Here is a 21,981-nt window from a genome sequence, read left to right as displayed (position 1 = left end):
AAAAAATTGGATGTTGCTTATTTGTGATGTAAGATTAGGGCCAGTTTCTCTCATTGAGAGACCCCTCTTTTATATTAATGCATTCTTACAACTAGGTCCTTACAACATTAACTAATTCACTTAGTATCTAAATAACTCAACACTTCCCCTCAAGATGGGCGATAGATATCAATCATCCCCATCTTGTTACAAAAGATATCATACTCTCTAGAACCTAATCCTTTTGTTAAACAATCAGCTAACAGCTCTTCTGATTTCACATAGCTCAAAGTCAGAACTCCTCTATTCAGTTGCTCCTTGATAAAGAACCGATCAATCTCCACATGTTTGGTGCGATCATGCTGAACTAGATTGTTTGCAATATTAATCGCCGATTTGTTGTCACACCAAAGTTGTAAGGAGTCTCTTCTAAACAAGTGCAGCTCAGATAATATGTTTTTTACCCACATCAACTCGCACAGACTAACTGCCATAGCTCTGTACTCGGCCTCAGCTGTAGACCTAGCCACCACATCTTGCTTCTTGCTACGCCAAGATACAAGATTGCCTCCAACAAATACACAGTACCCTGTAGTGGATCTACGATCATCCATACAACCCGCCCAATCAGCATCACAATAGCCTTCAATTCTCAGATGTCCAAAACTCCTGAACCATAACCCCTTTCCTGGGCTTCCTTTAATATATCTAAGAATTCTGCGAACTGCCTCCATATGCTGCTCTCTGGGATCATGCATATATCTACTCACCACACTCACTGCATGAGTAATATCAGGTCTCGTATGGCATAGATATATAAGTCGTCCAACCAATCTTTGATATTGCTCTTTACTCACAGGGTCCCCACTCTCGGCACTCATCTTATGATTCTGCTCAATAGGAGTAGATGCAACTCTGCATCCCAACATCCCTGTCTCTGAGAGAAGATCCAGAGCATACTTTCGCTGAGAAAGCACTATACCCTTTCGCGACCTTGCAATTTCAATTCCGAGAAAGTACTTCAACTGCCCCAGATCTTTAACTTCAAATTCCTCTCCCAATTTCTTCTTCAACAGTAGGATTTCCTCAGCGTCATCTCCAGTGATTACAATATCATCAACATAGACCGCCAGGATAGTGATACGAGTTTTGGAGTGCCTGTAAAACACAGTATGATCACCATTGCACTGCTTGTACCCCATACCACAAACTGCCAACCTGAATCTATCAAACCATGCCCTCGGAGACTGTTTTAACCCATACAAAGACTTCTTCAACTTGCACACCTTCCCAGCTACTTGAGAAGTAGTGAAGCCTGGTGGAATCTCCATATATACCTCCTCTTGAAGATCTCCATGCAAAAAGGCATTCTTGACATCTAGCTGATGTAGTGGCCAATTAAAGTTGGCAGCACATGACACCAACACTCTAACAGTACTCATCTTTGCTACTGGAGCAAATGTCTCGTCATAGTCAATGCCGTATGTTTGGCTGTAGCCTTTAGCAACCAATCTGGCCTTGTATCTGTCGATCTTGCCCTCTGGAGTTTGCTTAACCGTATACACCCACTTACATCCAACAACACGCTTCCCAGCTGGCAAAGGTACCAACTCCCATGTGTCATTCTTCTTCAAGGCCTGGAGTTCCTCGTGCATGGCATTCAACCACCTAGGATCTTGCTTAGCTACCTGTCAGTTGTTAGGTACAGACACTAAATGCAACGATGCAATGAATGACTTATATGCAGGTGGAATGGATGCATATGAAATATAATTCGCAATATCAGTATCTCAATTACCAAACTTAGCTGGAGGTTTTCCAGCATTGACTCTAGAGGTTCTGCGGGGCAAGACAGGAGTATCAGAGGTATCATGGAAGGAATCGTTACCTATCGACTCAGGTGGAGGAGAAGAGCAAGGCACTGGAGAGGAGGGACTTGGGTCATCAACATTTGTGGGTACTGACACAGGCACGGGAGGCGGCTCATGCTGCTGTTTCTGTCTCCTCGTGTATACTCTCAGCTCCCCCTGACTTTGACTACCAACTCCTAAGTCACCACCACTACTCGGCGATGTACCATCACTACTCGGTGACTCAAGAGGACATGGAATCATCCCGACCACAATATCATTCTCATTCTCATTCTCATTCTCCCCCTCTCTACTAGCATCAGTAGAGCCATCTCCAAACAAGGAACTCAACTCCGTCTTCTCCCCATAAAAAGGTTCAAACTCCCGAAAAGTCACATCCATACTGACAAACAGCCTTCTTTCAGTGGGACACCAACACTTGTATCCTTTTTGACTTGATGAGTAGCCAACAAAGATACATTTAACTGCTTGCGGATCCAGTTTACTCACCATCAACCTGTGATCTCTCACATAACATGTGCATCCAAACACTCTTGGTGGAACAACAAAAACATTCGAGCCCAAAAACATCTCACATGGTGTCTTCATCTCTAATACTCTTGATGGCATCCTGTTGATCAAATAAGCTGCTGTCATAACAGCCTCACTCCATAAAAACTTAGGCACATTCATTGTCAACATCAATGAGCGTGCCACTTCCAGTAGATGCCTGTTCTTACGCTCAGCCACCCCATTCTGAGCAGGGGTGTCTGGGCAGGTGGTTTGATGAACAATTCCCTGATTAGAGATGAAAGCTGCAAACTCCTTATTGACATACTCAGTCCCATTATCTGTTCGAAGAATCTTCACCTGCACTCCAAATTGTGTCTTCACATAAGCCGAGAAATTTTGAAAACATTTGTAAACCTCTGGTTTCTGCTTCATCATGTATATCGAGGTCATACATGAATAACAATCAATGAAACTAACAAACCATCTAAAACCACTGATAGAGGTAGTAGGACATGGTCCCCAAACATCAGAATGGACAAGTGCAAATGGTTCACAACTTCGAAGACCAATCATTCTATAAGTAGAACGAGTATGTTTTCCAAGTTCACATGCATTACAAAATAACTCTTTTCTATCCACTTTCTTCATTAACTCAGGTTCTAATCTATTTAAACTCTCAAAAGATAAATGCCCTAACCGGCAATGTTGAAGCATCGCTTTTGCCTCTGGCCCTCCGCTAACAGCAACAGCAATCATTGCTGCCTCTGGCCCACAAGCGCTCCAGCTCTGTGGCGTACTCCTGTACAGTCCTCTCTCCCTGGACTATAGCGCTGATCTCCTTCTCGATCTGGAATACCCTCAGGTTATTCAACTTCTGGATGATCTCCTCCATCGGATTTTTTTCAGTCTTCGTCATCGATCCAACTTGTATTCTTGTGGTGCGCAACCAAAAAAAATCCGGCAGCACTTCGACAGCACAACAAGAGAGATAGATCAATAATAATTCCTGTTTCACCAAGGAAACAAGAACCAAAAGCAAGATATCTCAACAAAGTGAGATATCAGCTCTTCTCTTATCAGTTCTAGGACTGACTTGTCGAGGGAACCTAAATAAACTATTACAAATCAAGAACCTCTCCTCTTTTTTTTTTATAATCATCTGATACAGATTACAAATCCATTTCCCCCCCCCCTTTTTCTTTTCTTTTCTTTCCCTTTTTTTTGACAGACGTTAATCAACAGAAACCAATCAAATCACTAAGCCCTTTTCATCATCGTTCAAAGAACTGCGCTCCCCCTTTTCATCATCGTTCAAAGAACTGCGCTCCCCCTTTTCTTCTCTTTTTTTTCTTCTTCTTCTCTTGGATCTGATCAGCAACACTCCCTGCAGATCAAAGAACCAAGCTCCGAACCGTGATTCCTCCAGCTCCCGCCATCGGACTCTCCCCCGTAGCCGCGATCACATCACCAACTCGCTGCTCCTCCATCGACTCCGGCCTCCTCTGCATCCGACTGTCTCCTTCTTCCTTACAGTCGTCGTGGTCGCAGCCTCTTGCCCTACAGTCGTCGTGGTCGCACCATACCCACCGCCGGTCACGTCACCGACGCCTTGCTCCTCCGTCGACGCTTCCTTACAAGAGAACTCCACAGCAGGCCTCCTACTCGTTGATGATCTTCGGAGGCCCTCTGGTGAAGACGAAGCCCGATGATGAAGACCAAAGCCCTCAGATTTGTTCGGGTTGGATTTCGTCGGGTTGAAGAGGGAGACGGCTAGGTTAGGGCTCTGATACCATGATGTAAGATTAGAGTCAGTTTCTCTCATTGAGAGACAACTCTTTTATATTAAAGCATTCTTACAACTAGGTCCTTACAACATTGGCTAATTCACTTAGTATCTAAATAACTCAACAATTTGGAATATTTTCTACATAATTTTTGTCTTCTTCTTTTGAAATATTTTGTAGATATTGACGTTGGCTATTCTACTCGTTTTGTTTGGGTTATGGTGCATCTCTTGTAAATAAAATTAAGCGGCCCCCCAGAACTGAAATCCTAGATTCGCCCTAAATGATAAGTCCAAAGATTGTTATGTATTAAAAGATATCGTATTATTTGTTGCCTTGAATAAACGTGGCCAGATTCAATGTGTCAGTTAAATATGGTATCTTACTTAAGACTTTCCTTTATTGGATGTTTCCTTTTCTGTAAGAGTTTCCTTTCATAGAGATTCTACAAAGTGTATAAATACATGCAGTTCAGAGTCAAGAAAACCACAGATTTTCTAAGGATCTCCTTCCACCCGACAAATCGGAGGTAATGATTCAAAATCTTTTAGGTTTTATTTTAGGGTCATAGGGTTTCTTTTGTTAGAGATTTCCGTAAAATTTTGGAGTTAAAGAGTTCGTCTGAAGTTTATTTTGGGATTAAGTTTATTGAGTAGTTTGTTTTTCCTTTTTGTACATTTGATGTGAGACACTTATGATGGAATTGGTAGTTTTTAAACTAGTAAGAGGATATTTCCTTTGGCTGTTCATGATTTGCTCTAAATCTGCTTATATAGTAATTAAAAACCTTTGAAGTTCTTTTTTTTAAAGGATTTAAGGGTCTCTTTTTTTTCAGTAATGTGGTCTACTACCTTGTTGTCATTTTTTAAGGACCAAAAAGAAAAAAAAGAAACACCTGACAAAACAGAAAACTGATGGAGGTAAAAAGTACAAAAAATAGTTTTCAGTCAAGAATTATGATCAGATAGAAGTTGTAACTAGCTATCCTGATGATCTAAAAGTACCCACTTGAGTATTAGAAACCGGATATTGCTTTCGTATTTTCTCATCTCGGGCAAAAAAATATATATTTGTATCTAATTGAACTTGTGATTGCATTATCGAATCTCATTTATTTACCTCTAATTTGATTATTTACCTCTGGCTCTTGATACTCAACTGCAGGCCCTTGGAAAAAATCACACATTTTTTGGAAAAGAGAGACAACCAATGTGGTGGCCCTCGAGAAGTGGAAAGTGGTGGATTGAGCTAGGTTTCCGACAAACAAAGGAGTCCTTTTCAAAGGCCTCAGATGCTCGTAAGGTTATGGATATTGCCCTCCTTGTATCACACGTGACCGTTCTAGACCCTTGCCAGGTACTATTAGCAGTTTATAAAAGTTTCATGAGAAATCTCGGGTTTCCACTTTTTGATAGTTCAGGGCATTGCGTTGATAATCTCATATGATTGTGTTAGCTCATTCCCCACTTCATGTCGGTCCTAATCAGAATCTGAACATTTTGATACATACACAGAAAGAACCATAAGATTGTACCAATCAGAATCTGAACATTGTGATAACATTTTGGAAATTGTTATTTGTTCGGTATGAGGCAACTCTTGATTAATTCTCATCTCTGAAATTATTCGATATCCTGCTCCTGATTCTATAAAAGCCATTTGTCATAGACAACGTAAATACTTCGATCAATTGTTTTACATTTCTTGTAAATAACACAATCGGATCAAATTTCAATGCTGTCTTGAAATGATATAGAGACATATACCACGAGGTTTTCTCGAGAAGTGGCTTTTAATGGTTCAAGAATAGTATATTGGTGATTTCAGGGATGACAATGAATAAAGGAGTGCCTTCATACCCCACAAATGCAATCAAGTCAAATGAGAGTTTTAGGTACAATCGGGTAGTTTCATTAATGCATCAAAATGTTCAGTCTCTGGTTAAGAACAACATGAACCGAGGAATGAGCTAAGGAAATTATCTAAGAGCATCAGCACAACACGCTGAACTATCGAAAAGAAGAAAACTGAGATTTCCTCAAGAAATGTCTTAAACTGCTAATACTGGCAATGGTCTAGAATGGCCATGTCGAATACAAGAAGAGCAATTTTCCATAATTTTATGAGCATATGAGGGCTTCGAATAGGACCTCTTCCGGCTGTTTGTAGGAAAGCTAGCTCTCGATTCCACCTGCTATTGCAATTTTTCAGCTGGCCGCCCCATAGTGCACCACCTGAGCTTCAGCCTAAAGGAGGAAACCTGAGATTTCCTCAAGAAATTTATATACCTGCTAACAATAGTTGGCAAGGATCTGGAATAATAAATAATCAAGGACAAATTTTGTTCACCCTAGCTAATCGAAGCATGCAGGTTAATTCAAACCTTGTAAGTTCAAGTGTGATTTCTTCCTCTTTTTTTTCTATAAGTCAAGGATTAATTTGCACGTAGATTCCCTATAGTATCATAGTTTTGAGCTTACCACCCTTGCAGTTTCATTGTTGCAGATAGACACCCTGGGTTAATTCTTTTGAACTCCTGGGTTAAATAATTTTGACATGCTTATTCTTGGGTTAGCTTTTTTTTGTCTCTTTTGCCCTTCGTTAAATTTTGGCAGATGTTGCCTCGGGATAAAATTAGTGAATCATCTGAAGGGCAAGGAGTCAAATAAATTTAACTTAGGGGGGTCTATGTGAAATGATGAAACTACAGAGGTAGTAAGTTCAAAACAACAACACTCTAGGGGGTCTATGTGCAGTTAACCCTATAATAATCAATTCGTGTTTACAATTGATAAAGATGCATCAAACATGAACTGAGAAGCAAGGAAACCCTGCAGGTATAGGCGAACAAAGAAATCCTAAATTGTCTTTAAAAAATTGATGATGCAAGTACTGGTATAACTTTTTGTCTCAAATGATTTCAGGACCTTTTATGAATCAAAGACAGGTATTTTCTGATCATATCAACCTTAACAACAGGTTACTAAGCCTAACCTTATGTGAATTCAAGCTCAGGCAATGGTTTTGATTATAATCGGTCAAATGATGTAAATGGTAATCAAAACCTGATGACAATAGTGAGTTCTGCTACAGGTATAGATGAACAAAGAAATCCTGAAAATTACCTAAAAAAGATGCAAGTACTACTGAAACTTTTGCCTCAAATAATTGCAGGAAGTTTTAGGAGTCAAAGCCAGGCTCCCTTCTCAGATGAACTCAACTATACTCAAGAGCTAAGAAATCCTGATTCTATAAACTCGAGCCCAGATGTTGTGTATGGTTATTATTGGTTAAATGCTGCATATGATGGTGAACGAAACTGCCACAATTATCATGAATTCTCGAACGAACCAACGTAACCTGCCTGAGTCAGCATCTTCAGGTATGACAAAGAAACAAAAAATTCCAACTTGAAGATGTACTCATCGATTAATACATACATCGTTTCTCAACTGATTGCAGGAGTGCAAATTAACCAAAGTCTAAGTTCATCGGCACAGGATACCGAGACAATGAATCCAGTGCAGAATGAGGATATATAACTTGATGAGCGTCAAACTACTTGATATTTTCAGGACTATTTTTATGAAGCAGGAGCTAGTGAAGGAGCTGAAATGAGTCCTTGATCATTAGAAACGAGAACAAATCATATTCCTCAAAAGAACTTCAAAGAGCCATATTTGTTTTTCTTTGTTGTTGTAAAATGTAGTAGTATAAAGTGTAAAAATTAGTTTGTGATCAGTGATACACGTATGATTGGACTGTGAGAAGTCCCATGTTTATGATAAATCATAATATATTTTGAAAAAATCTCAAGTTCTTCTTCTTATTATTCTTCTTTTTCCTTTTTCCTTTTTCATTTTCTTTTTTTAATCAAAATTATAAATTTTCAATAGATGTTTTTATTCCTTTTCTTTTTTTTTTCTTTCTCCCTTTAAAAAAAACTTACACATTTAAGAAATATTACACATGTTATGATGACAAGCGGGCAACAAGCTGCGCCACTAATCCTTTCTGAATTGCAAAACCCAACCTACGAAACACGTACTCAGCGGATCCGGCTGTCGCTACACTCTTATTCATGAATTTTTGTACCCTCCTGAGAAACTTCACCGCCTCAGTTGCAAGGAAACCAAACGTATCGAAAGTGAACGGGATGAAGTCGTGGTGGTTGTCCTTGCAAGCTTGATCATGTTTGCCCACCTTTGCCTCTGCTGCTCTATCCGCTGCATGTCCAACCTTGAACTCCCCATTACCAAACCCCACCAACGGAGATACCCCTGTGAGATCAACACAAGCGTGCTTCCCCCCGCTCTAACTATAGATAAGAACGTCTGCCGGTCTTAGAGTAGATCTAGCCTCTCCAGGAGGAGTGAGGAAGTTGATCGGCGCTTCCTTCTTTTTCTTTTTCTTTTTTGGTTTCTCAACTGGTGATTATAACCGGAACCAAAGCAATTTACTTCGAGCCCCCATAGCGTTGGGTAGATTTCACATAACCCCTAAAGTATGACCCATTCTGAGATGACTCCCTAAACTTTAACGTCCGGGACTTGACATAAAACTGCCATGCCAAACATCTGCAATTTTTTCAACATACCCTCTACCGACAAAATGGGGGCTTTCTGAAACTTCATCAAAAGTATGGGGTTTTCTAGAAAGAATGTTAAAAGTTTGGTTTTGGAAATAATGTTGAAAATTTTGGATAAAAGAGGTATATGTTGAAAATAAACTTGCAACTATTTAGGGGCTTCTGTCACACTCCCAAAAGTTAGGGAATCAGACGAATCTATTAATAGGGTAAATTACACTAAACTCCCATGCACTTTTAAAAGCCGCACTTTCAAAAGTCGCACTCAACACCCATAACTTCTGCAGAAAACACCCAATATCTTTTGCTAAATTACACTAAACCCCCAATAACTTTCAAAATGCATTTTATGTTGTTTTCTGGTTTTAATTTGTGGGGGTTATCCACAAAATGCAAAAAGTTATTGGGGCTTTTTCTCCAAAACCAAAAAAGTTATTGGGGGTTAGTGTGATTTTAAAAGTTCATAGGGGCTTACTCCAAAATTCTGAAAGGTCCTGGGGTTGCAGTGTAATTTAACCCTTTATTTAATCTGGGTTATGCTTAAAATTGAGCCAAAAGATAGGGTTTTGTGAAATATAAATGTTAGGGGCATGCACTATAGAGGGAGAGGAGGTGTGGTTGAGGGTGTGGTTTGGTGTGTGCCCTATCACACTCTTTGTGAAAAATTTTCCATAACAGGCCAAAATAATAGCAGGAATCCAGCGCAGCTAGAAGTCCTCTTAAAAAGAGATCTCACGAACTCCACAAATTTCTGCGCTCTTTTGCAATGGCGGGAAGAGGAGAGGTCCTGATGCGACCCGAACCGAGAGGGATGGATCGGCGGATCCGGGAGCGACGAGGTGAACTCGACGCGCTGGCCGTACATCGACATCCGAACGTGAAGGCGGAGGTCGACCGCCTCGTTGAGGAGGAGATGAGGCGGAGCATCAAGAAGCCCGCCGACTTTCTTAAAGACCTCCCACCCCTCCCAAAATCTGATTTTGAGGTAGATTTTGAAATCTTTGATGTTTGATATTTAGGGTTTAGGGGTTCTCTGGAGTTGATTTTGGGAATTAGGGTTTCTTTTGGTTTTAGCTGTGCAAAATAAGTAATGCGGTCTAAATCTAACTCAGAGATATCTGAAAGTCTCTGAAATTTGGGGTTTATCTGAATCTGGGGTGGTAATTCATAATCTTTGAAGTTTGATTTTGGGGTTTAAGGTTTTTCTTTTGTTTAGATTTCTGGAAATATTTGGAGTAGGGGTTTTCAGAAATTATTTTGGGGTTTAGGATTTGCTTTTTTCTGTGGAAAAATGGTACCCTAGGGTTGTTTATTCAGTATTTTCTTTGTAATTTTGAATGTAGTAGGAGGATATTTGCTATGGTTGATCATAATATGCTCTAGATTTGTTACTGAGTGAGATGTAAAAAGAGAAGCACCCATTTTAACGAACGTAATGTAATAGATTTGGCCTGAGAACCATGGAAAATTCTGGCTACTAAATTATTCTGATCATACGGAATCTTTTCTCGCACATTTGTTGACCTGGCCAGACTTCTAGCTTGAAGCTACTGCAAGCTCTAATTTAATGCCTTTATCTCTAGAAACTGGATGGAAAAAAAAAACTTTGCTACTTAACTAAGAACGGCAGTTTTAACTTTGAAACAGCCATTTTTCACCTGAGGCTAGAGCTGTGACCATGATTTGCTGGGAAACATCGCAGCCGTAATATTAGGTTAGCAACTGAGATAGTTAGGAAGCAAGATGTGATATTCACCATCTACAAGTACTATTCGTTATGTCATATTATTAGTCCTTCTCTGTGAAATTTATGAATGGATACCTTTAAGGCTGACTATCCGGTTGTCCAGTTCAGAAACACTTATAATGCAAAAATGATCTGCACTTAGTTGGGTTATACTGATCGAGCATGATCTGGTTTAAAACATTTTGGGTTTAATTCTAGGTATCTACATGTACTAGTTACTGTAAAGTTGATAACTAGATTAGGTGCCATAGGTTGCACAAAGTAACTGCTGAGAGAAATATATGGGCTTCTCCACTGTCATTTACATTCTGGGGTTAATATTCAAACCTTGTTCTAACCTCTAATTTAATTATTTATCTCTTGTTTTCTGATTATATTATGTTCATCATGTATAATACAATTGGATATAATTTGGTGGTGTTCTGATATAATCATTAAAGAGGCCTCTTTATTAATTATGTGCTAATCCTTGTTGTAAATACCACAAGATAATTCTAGGGTTTTCGAAATTAATTAAACAACAATAAACCCTAGAAAATATAATCTAATACACATGATTAATACAAAGAGGAAATTAACAATAGATGCGGAAGTGTACCTGGATCCATGAATTAATTTGTAGAAAATTGCCGAAAGGGTTGAGATCTTCTAATCTGGATGACCTCTCCAAAATTCCTCTCTAGATGAGGGTGAAGAGAAAATAGAGAACGTGCCATTAGATTAGGGATCATAACCCGTTAAGTAGTTGTTGTAATTTCTAATTTGGCCCATCATCAAATTAGAAATTAATATCTGATATCTACACATTTGACCCATGACACATTCAATACCCATTGACCCAATTTACCTGATTGATCACTTTACGCGGGTCAACTTTAAAGGATAGAACTGTACACTAATATCACATATGTGCCCACAATTTAGATTTAATCCAACAACCTCCCACTTGGGCACTATATGTTTCCTTAAAGTGTGTACAACCTTATGAGCTAAAAAATTACTATCACAAATAAGGGTATTTTTAAACAATCCAATTGATTGTATCTATATAGGATCAAAGCGGTCTTCGTCACATTTATCGTGACTAAACCCATCAATGATCACATATACCAATACAGTCAAATGATATAGATCAATCATGGATGTGTAGCATGAAAATTACATGCAATGTGATCTGCACATGTCTATTTCTAACTGGTCCTACCTTAAACTTTAGTGAGGTCAATACCAAACATAATATAACAGAGTGCAATGTTGCCTAGGTACGGGTACGGGTACGTGACACAGCAAATTTGTAAAAAGTAGGGTACGGGGACACAACTATATATATATATATATTTTGCAAATATACCCAAAAATATGACAAGCATCCCTCAAAATATTACAAGTATATTGTTTAAAGTTGTAAATATACATCTAAAAGTTAGTTCTATATCCCAAAAACTTACAACTCACTAGCATATTCCAAGTTAAAACTATATTCATTGCATAAGAAATAGAAAACTATTTTTACTTTAATTAAAATTTTAGAACTAATATTATTACTTATATAAACCCAAACTCAAGCCCCTCCCCATATAAAACCCAAATCCAAACCCCTCCCCCTATATATAAACCCAAACCCAAACCCAAACCCCTCCCCACTTAAAAAGCAAACGGGTTATGAAAAAAACTCAAACCGAAACACTCCCTATAAAACCGTAACCTCCCCCTCTAGGGTTCCCGTCTACGTCGCCTCCTCCCATTTCTCCTCTAATCTTCGTTGCCGCCTCTAATCTTCTTCGCCTCCTCCCATTTCTCCTTTAATCTTCGTCGAGCTCTGATTTCGTCGCCCGAGGAGTTTGGTTTTTTGTCGTCGAGCTCAGATTTCGTTGTCGAGGAGTTGGGTTTTCGTCGTCGAGGAGTTGGGTTTTTCGTCGTCGAGCTCAGATTTTGTCGTCGAGGAGTTGGGTTTTCGTCGTCGAGCTCTGATTTCGTCGTCGAGGAGTTGGGTTTTCGTCGTCGAGCTCGAAGGTGGTAAAGGGCCTAAAGGCAGAATCGCTTCAGTGGGCTTGGGTTATTGGGCTCGAATAGCACCCGATTCGTCCTCTGCACAAAAATTTCATGTTGCCTTTTTTCCCCCATCGCGAGTGAATTTGGTGTGTCCTTGCCGTATGGGTGCGGATCCGTACCCAAAACGTACCCGACACGGGTACGGGACCTAGAATGACGTGTCGGGGTAACATAGACAGAGTGTATACACTGAATACTTTATTCTGATCAGAAAAATAACCAAACATAAATATGTTCAAAATACACATAAAGCAATAAAAATACAAACTCCCACTAAAACATGATATCCTCAAATAATACAACACTCATATGAGCAGTGTGCTCATAAAAGACCCTGGGCGGCAATCCTTTTGTAAGCGGGTCTGCTATCATGGAATTTGTCCCAATATGTTCTATGGATATCTATCCACTCTGCATTATTTTTTTCACAACTAGGAACTTAATGTCAATGTGTTTTAACTTAGTCAAGCTCCTGTTGTTATTGGAATACATCACTGCTGATTTATTGTCACAAAATAACTTAAGTGGTTTTTTAATATTTTCCAGAATACACAGTCCAGTGATAAAATTTCACAGCCATATTCCATGATTAGATGCCTCATAGCAAGCTACAAACTCTGCTGTCATAGTAGAGGAAGCTACAAGTGTCTGTTTGATACTTTTTCAGGATATAGCTCCTCCAGCTAATCTATAAATGTAGTCTGATATAGACTTTCTTTTATTTTGGCATCCAACAAAATCAGAATCAGAGTACCAAATGACCTCTAATTGTTTTGATTTCTTGTATTTGAGCATATAATCTTTTGTTCTCTGTAGGTACCTCATAACCCTCTTGGCTGCTATCCAATGGTTCATACTAAGGTTGCTTAAATATCTGTCTAACATACCAATAATATACGCAATATCCGTACGCGTATACACCTAAGCTACTGAGCATACATTAAACTCCCTACTGCTGAAGCATATAGAATCTTTTGCATTGTTTAAATTTCAAGGTTACCTTTAGGGCACTGATTGAGACTGAACTTGTCTCCTTTAGCAACAGGGGTGTCACCTGATTTGCAATCTTGCATGCTAACCCTTTTGAGTCGATATAGCTCTTTTGGATAATCCAAATATACTTTGAGAACGATCTCGGTGTATCTGAATCCCTAATATAAAAGAGGCGTCCCAAGATCTTTCATCTTAAAATTCTTTGATAGAAATCTCTTGGTTTCATGCAACATGCCTATATCATTAGTGACATGCAATATGTCATTGACATACAGAACCAGAAAAATATACTCACTCCTACTGAACTTGTGATAAACACAGTCATTAACAATATTCATCTCAAAACCAAACGAGATAATTATTTGTTGGAACTTGTGATATCATTGACGAGGAGCTTGCTTGAGTCCATAAATAAATTTTTTTAAATTTGCAAATCATATTCTTTAGGTGTCCTGACAGTTTTTTGTTTGCATTATATAAATCGTCTCATCAATGTCCCTATTGAGAAACGCAGTCTTAACATCCATCTGATGTATCTCAAGATAAAAATGAGCAACAAGTACCATGATTGTTCTAAAGGAGTCTTTCGATGAAATCAGAGAGAAAATATTTGTATAATCAATACCTTCCTTTTGAGTATAGTCTTTAGCTACAAGACATGTCTCATACCTCTCCACATTACCATTTGCATCCCGCTTGGTTTTAAATATCTATTTACAACTAATTGATTTTGCACCTTCTGGCAATGGAACAAGTTTACAAACCTTATTATCTTGCATAGATTTGTACTCTTCATTCATGACATTAATTCACTTTTGAGAGTTAGAACTTTTCATGGCCTGATAAAAGTTGATTGGATCATCTTTCATCATTTTATTATTTTCCCCATGTTCTTAGAAAAATACAATATAATCATCCGGAATAGCATTTCTCCTTTCTCTCGTGGATCTCCTTAATGACACTGGTTCAAAATACAATATAATCATCCGGAATAGCATTTCTCCTTTCTCTCGTGGATCTCCTTAATGACACTGGTTCTTGAGGTTGTTGATCCGGAATAGCATTTCTCCTTTCTCTCGTGGATCTCCTTAATGACACTGGTTCTTGAGGTTGTTGAGTCTGTTCTTCTGGAATAGGATATTGTTCAACATTGTTTTCTTGAGGTTCCGGATTCATTTCTTGATCAATAACAGGTATATGAACCTGAATATTGTCAAAAATGACAGTATAGATTGGGATTGAAGCTAATTCCTCCTCATAAATAATATCTCTAACCTTATTTCTCCCTCCTAAACTCAACATTATCAAAGAATGTTACTGTTCTCGTCTCAAAAATGATCCTAAGTATGGGATCATAAAACTTATAGCTCCTAAATCGTTCAGAGTAACCAATAAAGTAGCTGTTAATTGTTTTGGAGTCTAATTTCTTTTCATTTGGTCTATAAGACATTACCTCAGCTGGACATCCCCAAATATGAAAATGCTTTAAACTAGGCTTTCGACCTGTCCAAAGCTCATAAGGTGTTTTTGTAGCTGCTTTAGTTAGTACTTCGTGCATAATGTAAATTGTTGTCTTTAATACTTCTCCCTAGAGTGACTCTGGTAAAGTAAAATGAGCAATCATACTCCTTATCATATTCTTAAGAGTCTTGTTTCGCCTTTCAGCTATATCATTCATGCTAGGTGACCCTAACATGGTGTACTCTAGGACGGTATCACATTCCTCAATTCCTCTAGGTATTTAGCAAATGATCCTAAACATTGTTCACCTGAACTATCATATCTGTCGTAGTACTCACCATCACGATCAGATCTAACAGTTTTAATCCTTTTGTTGAGTTGGTTCTCAAATTCAGCTTTAAAAGCTTTGAACATGTTCAAAGACTCAGATTTCTCATGAATGAGATATATGTACTCATAACGTAAGTAATCGTCTATGAATGATATAAAATATTATTGATCGTTTTAAGATGCCGTAGGGAATGATCCATAAATATCTGTATGTATCAATTCTAAGACATCTGAAGATCCGTTGGCACTTAATCTTTTAACTTTGGTCTGTTTTCCCTTGATACAGTCAACACACATCAGAATCTGAAAAATCAAAGGGATCCAAAATGTCATCAGACACCAGACGCTTAACTTTACCTTTTGAGTTATGACCCAAACACTTATGCCATAATGTCGCTGAATTTTTCTTATTTAATTTACGCTTAGTACCACGTGATTCCACATGCAATGTTTCATTATAACAAGCAATTGTATCAATCAAATATAGGTTGTCATAAGTACTCAAGAAATCAGTTCCCACAATATTTGAATTTAAAGATAAACCGAACTGATTGTTTCCAAATGAACAATAATAACTTGATTTGTCCAATACAAAAACAGAAATCAAATTCCGTCTAAAAGACAGTACTATAAAAGTATCTTTCAAATCTAAATAGAAATCAGTTCCTAATAGTAATCTAAAGTGTCCAATTGCTTTCACGTCTATCGATTGTCCATTGCCCATAAAGATGTATCTTTCACCATCACTTGGCTTTCGATAGCTCAGACAACCCTGCATAGAAACACTTATGTGAGTGGTAGCACCAAAGTCTAATCACCAAGTGTTTTTAGGTACTGAAGCTAAATTAACTTCATAACAAACCAAAGTAAGAAGCATACACTTCTTGACACGTCAGACATGATAATTGGTACAATCCTTCTTTACGTGTCCAGCCTTGTTACAAAAGAAACAACCCTGATCATTCTTATGTTGTTTTTTTTAACTGGACCCTTAGCAGCTTCATTATCAGTCTTTCTTTTTTAGCCCTTATCCTTAGAGGCACTAGCCAAATGAGTACTTTTTATTTTATCTTGTTTTAACATGTCTTCTTGTACACAGTATGGAATAAGCCCATTTAGAGTCCATTTCTCTTTTTAGCAGTTATAACTGATCTTAAATTGATTAAATTGTGCAGGAAGAGACAACAGAACTAAATGCACCAGTAACTCATCACATAGATCGAGTTTTAGTGCCTTAAGTTACGAAGCAATATGAAACATCTCTATGATGTACTCCCTGATATTTTTTTACCCTAATACTTCATCTAAATCAAGCGAGCTAAAAACGGTTTGTTTCTACCTTATCGTTTTTAGCAAAACATTTCTTAATTTTGACAAGAAAATCTTTGGATTTAGTAATCCCTTCGGATTCTGTGCCCCTGAAGGCTTTCGGAATGCCGCGCTTGATGATCATTAGACTCATGCAATTTGAACGCTCCTACCTCTCATACTCTCTTTTTGCATCAGGAGTGTTATCTGCAGTGAGAGGTTAGGGTTGTTTAGTCCTTAATGCAAGGTCTAGATCCATGCAACTAATAACAATGAGAATGTTCTCCTTCCAAACATTGAAATTTGTCCCATTGAGTATGAGAATTGAGTTGATGTTAGCAGAAATTGTAGAAGTAGATGCATTAGCTGAATCACAAAATAAACAAAAAAATCTCACATTATTAATTATAATCAGTAATCAATAAAATTTAAATAATGACAAATCTCATCTCAAGATATCTAGCATAACATTAATATCAAGTCTTTGGATAGTAATATTAATTTCAAATTATACATTGTTGCAATGATCAAACCCTGACAATAACGCATGTCAAATAATAAAACATCTTTGGATTGATTCATTATTCACATGTAAACCTTATAATTGTCACACGTTTATCATCGTAGGTGTGTATGCAATCTAGATAAATATTACCATTCTTTTGAGCCGATTAAATATTTACATGAAGACATACACACAAACATCTAATATCTCTCATGAACAATCTAAATAAGAGAGGTTATTTTAGCAACATATTGTTTTAATTAATCATTTGGACTGAGAGACAAAGTTAATACCTTAGTGTCATATTATTTGAATAAAAATTGATCAACAAAAAATTAAATTCAAATTAAAAGGAAAATTTCTGAATTTTATTTGGGCAATAATAATAACATAGGCCCGTAGCCCATTACACCCAAATAAGAGAAAAGGTTTTGTTAAAACTTGACGGACCAAAGAGGACCCAGGCCCTAATAAATTTTCCCTATTTGAATTAAATATTGACTGGCCCAAATCCCAATTCAGCCCAAATATAATTTGATCACAGGCCCACACAAATATAATTTGATCACAGGCCCACATAATTACATGCCCACCTAATATTAACAAGTTTTTTTATTACTGATCACAAGCCAACATGGGCCTTTTTTTCGCACATGGGCTTGTGGGTTATGGGCCAAATCTTTTTTTGTGTAACTGATCACAGACCCATGGACCTGTGTATGCTAGGGCTTTGGCCCTAGGGTTTCCTAGTGGCAGCGGCTGTCGCCTGGAGTTGATCGCCCCGAGCCTGTCGGTTCCAGCTGGCGGTGAGCCGTGCGAACATCGGCACGTGGTCCGGTAAGCATTTTTTTTTTTTTTTTTTTGCAAGTGATCATGGATCCAAAAAAACCCATCAAAGACAACGAGACCAATAGTGACCAGATCAAAGGCTCATGCATGCAACAGATCATGAACAAATACCAAAGTCCACGCTTTTGCAAGGAAAAAAACAAAGCAAATCATAATAACGGCGGACATTGCCATCGCCTTCAGAGGATGCACTAGGGTTTCGTCTTTCCTGTTGCGGTCTCAGTCCTCAATTGTTTTAATCATGGTGCTCTGATACCATTTGTTGTAAATACCACAAGATAATTCTAGGGTTTTCGAAATTAATTAAACAACAATAAACCCTAGAAAATATAATCTAATACACATGATTAATACAAAGAGGAAATTAACAATAGATGCGGAAGCGTACCTGGATCCATGAATTAATTTGTAGAAAATTGCCGAAAGGGTTGAGATCTTCTAGTGTGGATGGCCTCTCCAAAATTCCTCTCTAGATGAGGTGAAAAGAAAATAGAGAACGTGCCATTAGATTAGGGACCATGACCCATTAAGTAGTTGCAATTTCTAATTTGGCCCATCATCAAATTAGAAATTAATATTTGGTATCTACACATTTGGCCTATGAAACATTCAATACCCATTGACCCAATTTACCTGGTTGATCACTTTACGCGGGTCAACTTTAAAGGATAGCACTGCACACTAATATCATATATGTACTCACAATTTAGATTTAATCCAACAATCCTTTCTCAGGATCATCCTATGCTTGCAAGAGAGTATGAACGTGTGAGGGCTGGAAAACCTCCTGTAACTCTGGAGATGTCACGCTATGGATTGGAACCTCCTCCCATGAACAAGCGTAATGATGTAACTGCTTGGAGGCTGGCACTTAAGAATGCTCAAAGCCTACTACAACATCAAGTTATAAGGTGTGCGCTTCTTGTAGATATCCCCTCTTTCATAGTTTCTTTGTGAAACTGTTACATTGGTGGAAATTTTACTATAATGAAAGATTATTTTTATGAAATACAGCTCACACATCTGCTTTATCAGTTTTATTTTGCCATTCAGATTGATAAGAATCCTGGTAGAGTCAGCTAAATATGCATCAATCAAAAACCTATGCAAGAAAAACAACTTTTGTTTGCTATCCAGATGGACCCATAGCATTTTTAAACTATTTGTATATATCTCAGTTCTAAGATTATTATATCTAATTTTCTGAATGGCATAGTCATCCACCTGCAACTAAGTATGGACTAGTTTTTGAAATACAATTTGTGATACTAGTGTTAGAAAACAAACTTCGCTATCCTGTTTTTGTGTGTTCATAAAAGTATGTGAGTGACAACCACATCAAATAGTTTTCTTTCTATTAGCGGACAAGTGCATAATCATTTGATGCTGGTTATACACGCGTATACCAGTGTTCACAAACTATTATGGTCTTTTTCGCTTCTTATACATGACCACTTGTCTAATTGAACTCGTCACAGTAGAACCAGTCAATGTGGACATGATGACTGACAGTTACCATGTCTGACCCTTATCCTGCATATTATATAAATTTTATGCTTTGCATGATTATAGCTGTTAGAAGAGATGCAAATGCAATGTTTTGATGCATGTGTTCTGACTGAACTAACTGCTATGTCAGAATGGAGAATCTTGAACTGATGCTGAAACATGGCGCTGATGTATGGAAACTCCATAACAAACAAATGGAATTGTTGCTGTCAAGGTGAACATATTTCTTATTTACAGCTTTTTACCGAATAGAGATTCTCTCCATTGAACATTCTTGTAAGTTCAACCAGAAGGCAGAAAGCTGATTGCAAATTCACGATACCCTGACTGTTATGTCAGCTGCCATTGTTTGAACATTGTAATTTTGAAAACCGAAATTCTAAAAATTACATTAATATGTGTTGAATCAACATATCAGTCTCGTTCTACGTTGATTTACAGTTCTAGATGCCCAATAAAGGAATTATGGATGTTTGTACACTTGGTGCATATGATTGTCCTTAATCACATGAACTTTGTATCTCTTCATTCATGATCAGGTTCATACTAGACTAAAATAGACCTCACATCATGAAGAAACTAGAGAGTTTTATTTGGTGAATCATTTTTATATTCTCCTCACCAGGATGCAAGCTACAGCGTCAGAATACAATGAAAGGATAGAAGCTGTCAACCGTGAGAGGAAATATCACCAGGTGATTTTTTTTTAAATCTCAACCTAAATAATGCCATTTGGATTATCATTTGTGTGCATGCAAGTTCCATATTTTCTCATATGAAGGTGTTATCAGCAAAGTACAGGCGTACAACTTAATGCTCTGTCTACTGAATGGAGGGAACTTTGTGAGAAAAACATAGAGATAGAGACCGTGTGTGCTGAGATCCAGAATCGTATAGAACAACTGAGACTAGAAGCTGCAGAATGGTATGATTTCCTCTAATTTTTCTCGGGTTTGTTTCCTTTCATAGTTTTACATCTTACTTGACACTTTTAAATGCCTTCCAGTGGTCTTAATTTGGATGCTAATATGAATGATACTTCAGCAATGATCGTGGAGCACTAGGTAATCTTTTCTTCACCAATTATGCTAAATTTTTTAGCTATTAGGCAGTTGGTGTATTTTGTTGTCGTTTTGAGTTTTGAGTGTTCACAAAAGCAGTGTTTTTCTTTTGTCGTATTTGTATAATGTATTGGTGGATTGGGTGGCAGTGGTGGGGATTGGGTGTTTTAAGAAACAGAAACAGAAAGGAAATAGGTAATTAAATCATTCTTGCAATTTGGTGGTGAGTACTACCTAGCAACTCATAGGTAATCTTATTCTTCTTGATGCTCAAACAGCCTTTTGTTGGATGGGCTGATCTTGTCATGGTTGAATTATGCCTGGTGAAACTTGGGTTGCCCTACTTTCTTTCACTTACACAGGGTCAAGAGGGAGGACCTCTGTGATTTTGTTGCCTTTCTCATTTTCCTCTTGAACCAAAAGAGAACCACTTTCCTAGTTTTATGCAAGTTTTACTCTGCATCAGGCCAATGAAACAGCTCTAGCTTACCTTAGAATTTTGTGCTTCTTTGTCCTCCTCTTCCTCCGTTTCTTTTCCTTTTCCTCCAAACTTCCTCTCAAGATCGATCTTGCTGACATTAATATCTTATTTCCTAACAATTTGTGTTTTAAACTTCATACTATGAATAGTTTACATAACAAACGCTGGAGGTCTTAGATGTTATGTTATTTTTGAATTACTGTTGGCAAACCTGTAGTGACGCGTTCATCCCAAATTTGTGGGGTCCACAAACCTATATGTATAACCATTCAATTTTATGCACTGCATAAATTTATGAATAGCAAATAATTAGTATAAATGTGCACTGGGTGGAGCTTCAGTTTTGCCTATTTCAATCTGCGAATGGAGAATTGGAAGATAGGGCCTTGTGAATTTTGAAGCAACCAACGAGTCACTAAATGTTTTAGTTGTTTACCTATGGTTTAATGATGTTGCTTTTGCTGCTGCAGGTAAAATAAGGAGGTTCCTAAATCATAGATTTTCCGCATGCTTGCGCTTGGAATTTTACCCTGCGATGTCCGAAGCTGGCTGTGACTTCAACCTTAAACAGGGGTCATTGCTGTGCCATCCTCATCCCTTTCTTATGAATCAGTGCGATTGTAGTTTGGGCTTTTTGATCTGGGCGTCTTCAGTTATTTTCTAGTATTGAAAGCATAAGCTTGATGAATTCTTTACCAAAAAGGGATTTTTGACAGCAACTTGTAATGGAGAATACACAGAAGTATTGCATTGTTGGGTGAATTTAGACTGATTAAGCTTTGTCATTTCAATTATCATTTAACCAACTTTTGGTCTCCATCTTATTTCAAATAAAATGCATTTGTTTTAGGGCCTTGTTTTAATAAAATAACGAACTTTAGTCACTCCCTCGTTGTGGTGATATGTAAATATCAAATGTAGTACATAACATGCCTCAAACTCGTCAGAACATAAAATATACTGTTAATAAA

The 21,981-nt window shown here is 37.8% G+C and overlaps 1 protein-coding gene across 1 annotated transcript; it reads left to right on the top strand.

Annotated features, from left to right (window-relative positions):
* Positions 9,586-21,826, top strand: LOC109822391 (pre-mRNA-splicing factor SPF27 homolog). The gene is made up of 7 exons (XM_020388588.1): positions 9,586-9,699; positions 18,695-18,870; positions 19,599-19,682; positions 20,094-20,163; positions 20,260-20,393; positions 20,475-20,532; positions 21,481-21,826. The coding sequence occupies exons 1-6, from the start codon at positions 9,628-9,630 to the stop codon at positions 20,530-20,532; spliced, it is 594 nt and encodes a 197-aa protein (XP_020244177.1). The 5' UTR covers positions 9,586-9,627; the 3' UTR covers positions 21,481-21,826.

Source organism: Asparagus officinalis, chromosome 8 (assembly GCF_001876935.1).
Source record: "Asparagus officinalis chromosome 8, Aspof.V1, whole genome shotgun sequence".
Lineage (NCBI taxonomy): Eukaryota > Viridiplantae > Streptophyta > Magnoliopsida > Asparagales > Asparagaceae > Asparagus > Asparagus officinalis.
This window is presented reverse-complemented; position numbering and strand designations above follow the sequence as displayed.